Below are 13,103 nucleotides of genomic sequence, written 5' to 3'. Positions count from 1 at the left end.
AGCTTGCCCAAGAGAGTTGGGACACACCTGGCAGAATTAGGGGACACTGTCCTCCAAAGGACACCCCAAATGTGTTGACATTGCACCAGGAACCACTTTCCAAGTTTGTTCGCTTCTCGATTTGTTTTGGACATCAACCCACTGAAACCTAGGAGGCTGGGTAGCATTGAATAAAGGGGCGGAGGTCTAGAGAGGGAAAGGGATCTAGATGCCCCAGGTTGCAGAGCGAGGCAGCCACAGGGCTGGGATTTGCTGCTGGGGCTTCTGCCTTGGGTTTGAGAGCCACCGGAGTCAGTGATGAATGCCCTCCACAGTGCCTGGTGATGGCAAGTACTCAGTAATAAGCATCCGGGGCCTCCCTTGTCCTGGTCATGGGAAGTGGCCTCTCACCTGCAAGGCTGTTTGCCGTTCTCCTCTCCCTCGTCATCCTTACAGGATGTAACCCTGAGAGGATAGATGAAGAAGGGCAGGTGGCTGCTAGACTTGGGGAGGGAGTTAATGAGTTTGCCCATTCATTCATTCATTCATTCACCCATTCCTTCCTTCATTCAGATGAATATTTATTGAATGTTTACTATGTGCCAGCTGCCTTCCATGCCCTAGACAATGTCGCCTCCTTAGAGTGACTTTCTCTGACCTCCCCATCTAATGCAGCCCCTCTTGACCCATCACTCTTTATCACATGGCTCTCACCCCCTCCCTCCCTCCCTCCCTCCCTCTTGTCCTTCCTTCCTAAGAAGCTGGCACTTAACATTTGATGACTGAAAGAATGAACAATCGAATGAATGAACAAAGCGTTTTTACTTCCTAGCTTAGCCTGCTAAAAAAGCTCCAGAATTCCCCAGCTCAACCTTGCAGACAAGATCCTTGAGGCTACCAGCTGGCTACTACTTTCACCAGCTGCTTTGTTTCCCATCCTTTGGGCCCAGTGCAAGCCCCAAAGCCAGTGGCTCGGAAAGGACAGACAGTGTCCTCCTGGCTGGGTCCCTGCCTCGGACTTCAGGCCGCCAAAGCTGCTCTGTCTTCTCTGCGGGGAAGGAGTGTGTCAAGCTCATCCCCTGCCAAAGACAAGCGCTCACACCTTGGCCTTGGAACCCGTATCCATGTCCAGCCTCTTGGAACTCACTCTCAGAACCCTAGAATCTTATAATGTCAGGTGAGCAGGTGTCCTGGAGACCTTCCAGAACAGTGATTTCCCAACACAAGTGCACATCAGAATCAACTGGGGAGCTTGTTGAATGCAGATCCTGGGGCTCACCCCCGTACGTATAGACTCAGAATCTCTGGGAGTAGGGCCGAAGAATCTGCATTTTATTAAGTACTCTTCATAATCTTCTGCAGCTGGTTCATGGGTAGGAATTCAGGACCCACAGTTTCAGAACTTTTGGCTCATAGACCCTCTTGAGAGTCTGATGAAAGGCATTGTATCTCTGCTGAAACACACACACACACAGGCACACACAGAATGGTGTTAAGTTTCGTCAGGCCCAGAAATGAGGCCCAGACGGAAGAGGCCACTTTGCTTGCCCAAGAACGCAGCAGTTCAAAGATAGAGTCAGCATTTGGCCTCACAGCTCTGAGTGCTTGTTCTTTCCCCTTCCAGGTTAGCTGCATCTTTTCCAGGTTTTATCGGTTTTGGCAGGAAGGCAGCAGTTTTCTGATGCCCATTTTATAATTCAGGCAGGTAAAGGCAAGGGAAGCATTAAGCCAACTTGCCCAGGGTCATTGAGTTGGCTAGGAGCAACTTCCCTGGGGGTACAGACACCTTCCCAGGGGTGCAGCTGCCAGACATCATCCCTTCCGTCTTCCAGGTGGCCCTGCTCAGAGCCCATGCCGGTGAACACCTGCTGCTCGGAGCCACCAAGCGATCCATGGTGTTCAAGGACGTTCTGCTTCTAGGTAAGGAGGCTGCCTGCCCCAGCCAGGGCTCCGCAGAGGGCATGCCCGGGGTGGAATGCACCCAGGCATGGGAGAGTTCCAAGGTGGCATGCAGGGGTGAGGGAGAAAGATCAAGAAGGTCCTTTTCCCAGTGTTCCCAACTGGGTCCTCCACTCAGATGCGAGGAAATGTGGGTGCAAGGAATGGAAGTTCTCCAGCATTAAAGTTAGAGCACAGCCGGGGTTATCCGTGGAACTACCCGTGCACTCTGATGTAGTTTCTGGAGCAAGAGCAAGAGGCCTCCAGGAATGTCACGAGCCCCCGGCCTATGTCACTTAGGCTTCCATGGCATGTTTATGTATTATTTTAAATGTTTTTATACATCACACTATGGGCCAGATACTAGTCTGAGTACTTTGCAAACATTACTTTCTTAATACAACAACCCTATGAGGTATACCAGCTCTATTATTTATCCCCATTTTACAGATGAAAAAACTGAGGCACAGAGAGTAATTTATCCAAATATATGTGGTTAGTTAGCAGTAGAACTGGATTTCAACACCAGGCAGTCTAGTTCTAGAATCTAGGCCCTTAACCTTGGTGCACTGGTGCCTCCCAAGTGGCCCTTGAATGTCACTGGTCTTACGGGTCATATTGGAGAACGGAGTGTGGGTGATGTGAAAGGCTCCTAGAAAGCCAGTCTCCAGATCCACTCCAATGACTTCAAGCAACTCATTCCTTTCATCTGGGCCTCCATTTCCTCATCTGTAAAATGGGCATGACAATCCCCATGGGGACCTCTCCCATGGGCACCATTTACGTTGCACCTGCAAAGGGCAAGGCCTGTCCAAAGCTGGGGAGAAGGGAACACCCAAGGTGGCGTCCTCATCCCCTCTCCTTCCCAACCCACCCAGGCAATGACTACATCGTCCCTCGGCACTGCCCGGAGCTGGCAGAGATGAGTCGGGTGTCCATGCGCATCCTCGATGAGCTGGTGTTGCCCTTTCAGGAGCTACAGATTGACGATAACGAGTATGCCTGCCTCAAAGCCATCATCTTCTTTGACCCAGGTACAGTCCATGCCCCCCGCCCACCCCCGAGGCTCCAGACCCTCTGTCAGACTTCTACTGGGTTATGTCACCTGAATTCACAGCCTCACTCTCCAGTACAATAACTGGCCGAGGCCGTTTGCATGAGCTGTTTAACAGAAGAGGAAGACCCAGGTTCAGCGGGATGGTGTGACTTGACAAGACACACGAACTCCAGAGGCTTTGTTCTCTTCTTCCCCCCTTTCCCTTCTGTACCCTCCTCCCTCCTTCCTCTCCTGACTTCCTCCTATCTTCCTTCTTTTCTTTCCTTTCATCTTTTCTTCTTTCGCTCAGAAATTTTTATCAGAACAATATCTGCACATACTTAAAATGTACCCCACTTTCCCTGCCAAAGCCTACTCTCCTGGGGGAACCATTTCTGAGTCTTTTAACTGTTTCTTCTGGCTCTAAATAAAATGCTAAGCCTTCTCTTTCTTGAGTTAGCATTTTCGATCGTATTTTTCCTCCTGCCCTGGTTGAGGGTTTCACTTTCTCTGTCACTTCTCCCAGATTTTCTCTCCCATCTTCTTCCTGCATTTTCACTGCAATTTTAGTGTCTCTACTGATTGTCTTTATATGTTGTTGCCTCTCCTCTCTCCGTCCCATCTACTGCCTTTCTACCTGTGTTTTTACAGGATCCCTTTGTAGTCATGTCTTTGTGCAAAGCCTGATTTCATTTCACAATATCAGGATGCCTGGACTCCAAAGCCTTGCTTGCTCCCTTCCCTCCTTACACGTTAGAGGGGACCTGCTGCGTGCCAGGCACTGCCCTTAGTGCTAGGCTCCACCTACATGGAGATCACCTCCGGTAATAATAGTAATGAAGAGGGAGATGACCATAGTTCATGGAACACTCACTAAGATGCCATTCTAAATACTTTATGTGGATTATGTCACTTATTACTTACAGCGTGGTACGTTTGAGGTAGGAATGGCTACTATCCCCATTTTGCAGATAGGAAAACTGCGGCACAGGGAGATTGATTAATTTGCTCAAGGCCATACAACCAGGAAATGGCAGAGCCTGGATTTGAACTTCAGACTGTCTAGCTGTCAAGCCTATATTCTTACCTACCACACACCATTCCCCATTTCTTGAAGAGTAAGATTTCTGGTTCTAGTTTCCTTGAGAGCCTGACCCAAGCAGTATTCCTGCAGTGCTCAGCACAGAGCTGGGCAGATAGTAGTAGCTGAATAAAATGGGGAGAATTGTTGATGCTGAGTCAAGGTCAGCAACCTGGCTCAGAGGGGCAGGTGACCTAGTGTAGGGCCTGGCATGTAGGCGATGTTCCGTAGATGTTTGTTGACTGAATGAAGGCATGCACAAACGCAGCTCAGCGGAGCGAGCCCTGGACTGGAGGTCTCTTTGCCACTTACTTTGTCCATAAAAGAGGAAATATATGGATGACCTCCATGAAGGTTGAGTTTAACCATTGGACAATCACTTGAATCCTGTTCTAGGTTAAGGATCTAGAGTTTATCTCTTGATTTTTTTTTTCATTCACTCATCCTTCCATCCAACCATTCCCTCATCTAGTTATCTATATAACAAACACCGACCGTGCATGGAGCTAGGTGTTGGGTTTAAAATGACCAACAAGGCACACCTGCCCGTCCAGAGCTCCTAATCTATTGGAAGAGACAGTTACAGCCTCTGTGGCCAGTAGTGACAGAAGACCCACAGAAACCCGGGACATGAGGGGCACTCGTGAAGCAGGCTTGGGAGGGCGGAACAGAGAAGGCTTCCTGGAGGAGGTGAAACCTAGGCTGAGACCCCAAGGTGACACAGGCAAGGGAGGAGGGAAGCGGGGAGACTCTTCTAAGAGAAGCAGCATGAGCTGAGGTCTGGTCGGTGGGACCTCAGCCATGATCAAGAGCCCCGAGTCCCCACTACAGATCTGCCAGCAGCTGGATGCACGACCTGGGCCAAGTCCTCTCCCTACTCCCTGCCGCATTTTCCCCATGTGTAATGAGGAGGTTGCTAGGCGCCCTCTTGGGTATGTTCCTGAAGCCCCCCACCCCCATCTCCCAGTTCTGCATCTCAGGAAGTGTGAGAGAAATGCTTTTTCTGGCTGCATCCAGGAAGCTACAGATGAACTAGTGTACCCTGGTTCTTGAGGACCCTGAATCCTGGTCCCAGCACCGCTAAGGACTCCACAAGTGACCCGGGGCCACTAGGCCCCCTGTCAGGGCTTCAGGAGTCAGGGGCGATCCGGGTCCCGGCTCCCCAGATGCTCCAGCGGGGCCCGTGCCCACGCCCTCCCATTGCAGATGCCAAGGGGCTGAGCGACCCGGGCAAGATCAAGCGGCTGCGCTCCCAGGTGCAGGTGAGCCTGGAGGACTACATCAACGACCGCCAGTACGACTCCCGCGGCCGCTTCGGCGAGCTGCTGCTTCTGCTGCCCAGCCTGCAGAGCATCACGTGGCAGATGATCGAGCAGATCCAGTTCATCAAGCTCTTCGGCATGGCCAAGATCGACAACCTGCTGCAGGAGATGTTGCTGGGAGGTCCGTGCCAGGCCCAGGAGGGGCTGAGAGGTGGGCGGGGCTCGCTGGCGAGAGAGAAGCCTCACACCTAGCTCACCTCTCCCCTCCACTGCCCCCTCCTTCTGTGGCTTTGCCCAGAGCCCTTAACCTGCCTGGGCCTCCTCAAACCCCTTCCTGGGTCTCTTCATCAAGAATGGGGACAATGGTCCATTTATTCAGGCACTGAGAGCCTGGTGTGTGTCAGCCACCGTTCTGAGTGCTGGGGTTGCAGCAGAGAACAAGAGCTCTGCCCTCCAGGAGGTTTCGTGGGAGTGTGTGTGCACGTGTGTGTGTGCATGTGTGTGTGCACGAGTGGTTGTGTACATGTGCATACACGTGTGCATGGGGCATGTGGGAACTGACAGTAACCAAGTATACAATAAAGGGGATAACTACAGTTTTGAACTAAGCAGGTAATACGATAGAGTGTAACTGAAAGGGGGCCTATTTTGATAGGTTGGCCAACAGAGACAGACCTCTCCGAAGTGGGGACTTTAGCGCTAAGACCCAATGGATGAAAGAAAGTAGAACATTTAAAAGTCAATACAAAAACATTCCAGGCTGAAGTAACTCATGCAAAAGCCCTAAGGCAGGAGAGGTTTGTGTGTTGCAGAAAGAAGGGTCAGGTCATGAGATGGGGTGAGGGGGCGGCATGAGATGAAGACGGTTATGGACAGACACCAAATCATGAGCATACGGTCTTGTAGGCCATGGTCAGAAGTCTGTATTTCGTTTTCATTGTAACCTTAGCAAGAAGAGTAAAAATCAGACTACTCTTTAACAAACTACTTGGCATGTTAGGTAGGAAGTGAACTTCCAGGGGGCGCAGGAGAGACAGGAGACCCCAGAGAATGTTATTGTCACCAGGCGGGGGTAGGACGGTGGAGGCTGGGGCGGAGGCATGACTGGATAAACTGGATCATCTGCGTGGAGGAAGAACACGCAGGATTTGCTGACTGATCGGATGTGGGGGGAAGGGGGGGCCAAGAATGAAACCCACATTTTTGCTTTGAGTGACAGGGACGCTCATGGAATAACTTAACTGAGATGAGGAAGATGGAGGGAAAACAAGTTGAGGTTGAGATGGTGGTGGCCATGGAGACGAACCAAGAGACCATTTAGACTTCGGTGAAGCTTGAGCTGACTGTAGACATCCGGAAGTTACAGGAGGCAGTTTCATGTTTGAGCCTGTTGCTTGAGCAGGAGTTCAAAGCTCAGGATGGAAGGCAGCTCTGTGGTGTTCCAGCAATCAGGGGCCATGATGACAGATATAAAGAAGTAGGGGTCACTGACTTGATGGCCACGATGGGGTGAGAGAATTTTTGCAGTGATAGCACTAAATGAAGTGGGCTAGAAGGATAAGAGTCAGGATCTAAGCGAGGGTACTTGAACTCAGGAGTTTGGAGGTGACACGGTCACTGGTGATGGTATGGCCAAGGGCCACCTCAACAGATATTTGGGACTGGATAATCTTTTTTTGTGGGGGCTGTGGTATACACTAGCTCCATCCCTGGCCTCTACCCATGAGATACCAGCAGCACCCCTGTAGGAGTGCCGGCCAAAAATGTCTTCAGGTGTTGTCAAATGTCTCCGGAGGGGCCCAAATCTCCCCCAGTCAAGAACTACTAAGTCATTTCATTTTCACTTTGACCCTGTGAGTTATGAATCCAGTGTCATTGAGATCAAGATCAGAACGGGGTGTCTGGCTGGCTCAGTCAGAAGATCATGCGAATCTTGATCTCAGCGTCATGAGTTTGAGCCCCCTGTTGGGTGTAGAGATTGCTTAAAAGTAAAATCTTAAAAAAAAAAAAAAAGATCAGGATGGAGCTTGTGCCCTGTTGCCAGATAAACTTGGATAAAATAATTAGTCTCTCTGGGCCCTGTAATCTCATCTGTAGAAGGGGATAATAATGATAACGATACCCTCTTTATAGGACTATTGAGAGGATTCAATTATTTCAAACATGAAAAACGCTGTAAAATAGTACCTGGCACAAATTAGATGCTCAATAATTGGTAGCTGTCATCGAAACTTTAGAGGCCTCTCGCAAGCCCTAAAATCCCATCATGGCACACCAGTGACCACAGCCATTACCAAACTATACCTTTTATGGTATTAACATTCTGACTCATTTATTTTGGAAGTAGTTACTTTTTCTAGACACTTTGCTATTCCCTCAAAGAGAAGAAAAATATATCTGTAATTGTAATGCTCATGGACAGAAAAGTAGATGTTCCCAAAAGATGGGTTATAGATACATTACTATGGGAATTCCAAGGAAGGAGAGGTTTATTTTCTACTGGAGTGTGGAAAATCAGGAAAGCCTTCCCAAAGGTGGAATTATCTGAGCTGGAATTTTTGGACTAGTGGACATGGGGGTGTGGAAAAAGCATCTCTCATGGGAGGAACATAGCAAAAGCAGAGATAGGGAAGTACAGGGAACACTTAAGTGCTCTCTGTAGGTTAGTTTGGCTGCAGCAGAGATGTGGGGGGGCAGGGGACAAGGCTAAAGGTGAGTTGGCACCAAATGGAAGGACTTGCATGCTATGGAGCTTTGAGAGCCATTGATTCAATCCATTATATTGATATTCAACCAGTACACTACTTGTTATAATATTTAGATCTCACAGCTTCCTTACATGTTCCTTCTTTCTTTTAACTTTTGTCCTCTTGGTTTGTTGGGTCCTCTCGGTACCCTCATGAAACCTGTGGATAGGAATGGTAAGCCCCAGTTTACTAACTCAGAAGTAGATAGCCAACAGGCACTGTCAATGTTGGACAAACAGGTTGATTGGCCACACCTGAGGAAGATGTACCTCAAGGCCCGTGGTCTTTATCTCAGACTCTCCATCCTGATTGAGTCCCTCTCTGCCTGCAGGGTCCTCCAGTGACACGCCTCATGCCCATCATCCCCTGCATCCACATCTGATGCAGGAACACATGGGCACGAACGTCATCGTTGCCAACACGATGCCATCTCACCTCAGCAATGGACAGATGTGTGAGTGGCCCCGACCCAGGGGGCAGGCAGGTGGGCAACTTGAGCTCTACTCAGCAAGGGATGAGGTTGGGACCTAAGAGGGGAACCAGGAAAAGGGTGGGTCTAGAAGATGGGAATTGGGATCCAACAGTTCTCTGTGCTCCAGGGTGAGGAGTGAGGAGTGAGATTGTCTGTTCGGTAAGGCTGTTTTTTCAGTGAGGCCATTTATTCAGTAAGGTAGTTAACAGCCTCTATTGAATGAAGCTGTCCTTGGGATGAGGGATCCATTGGGTGAACACGTCCATTGGGATAAGAATTCCATTAGGTGATGTTGCCTATTAGGTAAAACTGATCTTTGAAGTAAGACTGCCCAATTAGGTAAGATTACCCATTAGACAATTGGGTGAGACCACTCATTGGGTGGGGATGTCCACTGGTCTAGATGGTCCTCCCAGGTGAAATCTCACAAGAGTGAGTTTTTCATTGGACAAAGTTTTCCAAAAAGTAAGGTTATCATTGGGATGAGGTGGTCCACTAAAATGAGATTGCATTTCATTGAGACTGTTCTTTGGGAAACTTGTCCATCAAATAAAGTTGGCCAAGTGGCTCATGGTGTGAGTCAAATACGTGATGCTGTGAGGCCAATTAGTTTCCATTATTCATTTACCTCAATATAAAAAAAAATGGTATTTTTGGAGCCAGTTGGCCAGACACTTGGGTCTCATCAACTGCTGTTCTTTCTCTCCAAGAAAGGATGTTGCTGTCACATGACCCATTGTCCTTGAAGAGAGTCAGAATTGGGCCCTGGTTTGGGAGAAGCAGCCCAGATTTCCATGTTAAATGGTGGAGGAGATGGGGGTTGTAGGACCTGGTCAGAAGCCTCTGGCCACACCTGGCCCAGCCACAGCCTTCCAGACCTCACCAGACTTAGACTTCATGATCTGGGACTCAGAAGGTTTGAGCTAAAGGAGAACTTAGACATTGTCTAGTTTAAGTCTCTCATTTTATAGAAGAAGAAACTAATTCAGAGAGGGAGAAAAACCTTCCCAGGACTCTTTGGTTACTCCCCAAAGGTTGGAATTCTCAGCAGCCCCTGTCTGTCTCTCTGTCCTTCCAGCCACCCCTGAGACTCCACAGCCCTCACCGCCAGGTGGCTCGGGGTCTGAGCCCTACAAGCTCCTGCCAGGAGCGATCGCCACGATTGTCAAGCCCCCCTCTGCCATCCCCCAGCCGACCATCACCAAGCAGGAAGTCATCTAGCAAGCCGCTGGGGGTCGGGGGCTCTGCTGGCCCCCCAGCCCCCGCAGAGAGCCCCGGTGGTCACTTGTTCATAGTGAAGAAAGCCGTGACAACAAGGCCAGTCTCAGGGCAGCAGTGGAAAGGGCAAGGGGACCAAGAACTTAAGCTGTGGGCCACATCCCATTGCTACCCTCCATCCCCTGCTCTGGATGACGGGGCTTTGACATGGGGAGACCCCAGCTGGAAAATCCGCTGCTGCCTTGGACAGCTCATCTCTTGCTGAAGCCACTGCCTTCCCCTTCATCATCCTACCCCCCACTTCTTCAGCCCGAAAGGACAGCTGTCTGGAGACGATATGAGACCTTGCTTAAACACAGTTCCCTCCCCCCTCAGACTGGTACTTCTTTCTCCAAGTACTGTCCTAGCCCCCAGACACAGAGCCCTTCAAGGCTGGGGCAGATCGGGGCATCTGACCCCTCCCTGTTCTGCTGCCTTCACCTCCAGTGCTCCTCTCCACGTGCCACTGTCACCTTCCTCAGCTGTCCTAATTTCACCACAGACACCTCTCCAGAGGCTGAAGAAGACTTGCAGACAATCCCCCAGTCATTTCAGGAGCATTTTTAAAGCACCAGCTGGGCTAGGCACAGTGTGGAAGACTGTTGAAAAGGAAGACACCATTCCGCCTCTAACCCATGGCTCTTCCCTTAGGGAATCGGGCCAGTACTCGGGGTGATGCTCCCCACAGGCTGTCAAGAATGAGAGGACAGTCCAAGGAGGACAACAGGAACTTGGAGAGGCCGAGGTGGTCAGAGGAAGCACTGGGAAAGGGGTAGACTCTGCACTGGGCCTTTAAGGAAGGGCTGGATTCCAGCCGGTGGAGCAGATGAAAAAAGACTTTCCAAGGAGGGGCAGACAGTCTGGGCAAGGCCCCAGGTTGGAAAAGGACGTAGCAAGGAGGCAATGGAAAGACCAGGCTGTCTGGAGCAGCATAGGGGTCTTGAATGCCAGGACTGAGGGGCTGAGGTTTGGGCCCTGAGGCTGAGAGCAGCTGGGGAGAATGTACGGTGGGTCGGGAGGGAGCAGGGAGGTCAGAAGGGGATGATGGCGTGATCCAGATGGTGTGATCCAGGTGAGAGCAAGGAGACCTGGAGACGAAGATGGATGGGTGCACGCTCAGCTCAGAAAGATGTCAGGGAGGAATTACCCCCCTCCAGGGCCTGTCTCAAATTCTGCTTCGTTTCTGGTGCTGTGTTAAGGCATTCGACATGCATCATCTTGCATCCTCTCTATTACCCAGAGACTGTTGCAGAAGACGAAATTAAGATCTAAGTGGTTAAGTGATTTTCCTGAAACTCACACAGCTAGTAAGTAGCTGAGTCAGGATTGGATCCCAGGTCTGCCTGGATCAGAACAAGAGTTCTTAACCAAGGTGGTGGAGCATCTCTGAAAGGGGTCCTCGTCCTCACTGTGATCCAGTTGAGGGCCTTCCTGACCCTGTCATTAGCCTCAGAAGCTGAAGTCTTACTCTTCCTGGGGGCCCTGCCCACACCCAGGAAGAAGATTGGCTTGAGGTTACACTAGTGTCCAGGCAGGGTCCAGCATCCTGTCTGCTGAAGACCAGGAGAACTCATAACTCTTGGACCCCTTTCCTCTCTTCACTCCCCAAGTCTTGGGGAGGGGCGTCAGGGGTCTGTTTCTTAGGAGATGGACCTATGTGGCTTGGCGGTCCAGGAGTGGGATAGTTTGGGTGGGCCAAGGGAGAGCTGAGAAGGCCTGGGTTTGAGCACTGCTTTGGAAACATTAAGCCCCAAAATGAAACAGCCAGCACATCATCCATGGGAATTTTGGTGGCTTTGGGAAAATTCTGGAGAAGGCCACTAGCTAGTGGGAACAAAAGCGATGTGTTCTGGGGGTAGAGCTGTGCTTAGGTAGAAAAGTGAACAGTTAGTTAGACTTGCCACCTATCCCCACCCCATGCTGACCCTCCTGAGTGGATGGGGACAGGACCACAGTGCCCCCAAATTCCACCATTAGTGATTGCTTTTTGTGGCAGAGGCATGAGGGATTTGAGGGCAGTATGTCCACTCTGTATCTCCAGTGGTCCCAGGCGTGGCCTGCCCATGCCACCAAGCCAAGTCCCAGTCCTAGGAGAGACTATCCCCTGCTCAGAGCTCTCAGGCCATCCCTAACTCCGAGTCCCCAGAAATCCCAGTCAGGGAAACCAGACTCGTTTGGGGTAAGGTGGGGAAGCTGGAATCTTTCTGCCATTTTGGTCATTCCCACCCTTTGCCCCTCTAGCCCCCAGTGTCACTCAGGCCTCGGTCATGGGAGCGGAAGTAGAGGTAAGAATTTTCCACAGGATGGAGTAGGGTAGCAGTGGCTTTTAACAGTGGCAGTCTTCTGGGTCAGGGGCTCAGTCCTCAGCCCCAAATTAACCCTTCCAGGAGGAGACGTCCACTCTATGTCAATAATTTTATTGTAATGCAGGAAACCCGAAACGAAGAGCAGTTTACTTTTCTGATTCTGAGGACATGGCATTGGAAAGTCTGTCTCTCTCGCCACCTGAGTTCTGCTCCTAAAATATAAAATCTGGAGAACTGAACGAGGGTTGGGAGGGCAAGCAGTTCCTCCAGTGCCTCCCCTGAGACAGCCTTTTCTCTGAGCAGCTCTCAGGAGCTTCCAGAATCCACATGACTCCCTGCAGCATGGCTAGAGGAGAGGGTCAGAGATGGATGCTCCTGGATTTTTTGTGATGACCAAGCCAATTACTTATGCCAAATTGTTCTGTGATTTTCCCTGATTGGGATGAATTGTGAAATTCACACCAAGTGATTCTGGAAGCGGGCTGCTTCCCGTGGGTGTGAATACCACCAGCTCCCGTGCTGACCCCTGAGCCCGTCACTGCCGCCCGATGGGGCAAAGAAGCAAAAACAACCCCATTTCTTACTCTTGTGTGTTTTAACAAAAGTTTATAAAGCAAAATAAATGGCACATATGTTTTCTAAGTCCTTGGATGGGTGTCCTTTCTTCCATGTCAGGTGTTAGAAACAATGAGAATAGCCAGGTAGTCTTTTATGCTGTGCAAAATGCTTTTATATGCATTACTGCTTTTTCATCTCACAGCAAGAGGTAAGCAAGTTAGACATTGTTACCCCTGTCCCGCTCCCCCCTTTCGAGCTGAGAAAACTGGGTAGAGGTAGAAGTGGGACTCTAACTCTGATCCTGATTCCAAGTGCTCACTGCGGAGACAGAGCGAAAGTCAGTCCTCCTCCTTGAAGAGGGGATGGATGTGGTGGGGCAGTGATGGAAAGATCTGGGAGAATGGCAACAGGGTCTGAGATGGAACCCAATTCTGGGTCATTGCCAGGGACCTGGGTCAACGGCAGGC

At 50.3% G+C, this 13,103-nt stretch overlaps 1 protein-coding gene across 8 annotated transcripts in view; it reads left to right on the top strand.

The window, feature by feature from the left end:
• The window catches only part of HNF4A (hepatocyte nuclear factor 4 alpha), a 58,563-nt gene extending 45,843 nt beyond the window's left edge, over positions 1-12,720 (top strand). For 3 of the 8 annotated variants that reach the window (XM_034641010.1, XM_019797662.2, XM_019797661.2), the window contains exons 6-10: positions 1,812-1,899; positions 2,796-2,951; positions 5,241-5,507; positions 8,375-8,527; positions 9,594-12,720. In XM_034641010.1, the coding sequence (XP_034496901.1) occupies positions 1,812-1,899; positions 2,796-2,951; positions 5,241-5,507; positions 8,375-8,527; positions 9,594-9,736 (807 nt within the window). In that variant the 3' untranslated portion in view covers positions 9,737-12,720. The remainder of the gene's footprint in view (positions 1-1,811; positions 1,900-2,795; positions 2,952-5,240; positions 5,508-8,374; positions 8,528-9,593) is intronic. The other 5 variants (XM_002917365.3, XM_019797665.2, XM_002917364.4 and 2 more) reach the window with 3 other exon arrangements.
• The last annotated feature ends 383 nt before the right edge of the window (positions 12,721-13,103 follow it).

The sequence above is a fragment of the Ailuropoda melanoleuca genome, chromosome 13 (genome assembly GCF_002007445.2).
Source record: "Ailuropoda melanoleuca isolate Jingjing chromosome 13, ASM200744v2, whole genome shotgun sequence".
Classification (NCBI taxonomy): domain Eukaryota; kingdom Metazoa; phylum Chordata; class Mammalia; order Carnivora; family Ursidae; genus Ailuropoda; species Ailuropoda melanoleuca.
The sequence above is the reverse complement of the archived record's forward strand: the minus strand, read 5'-3'. Positions and strand labels throughout refer to the sequence as shown.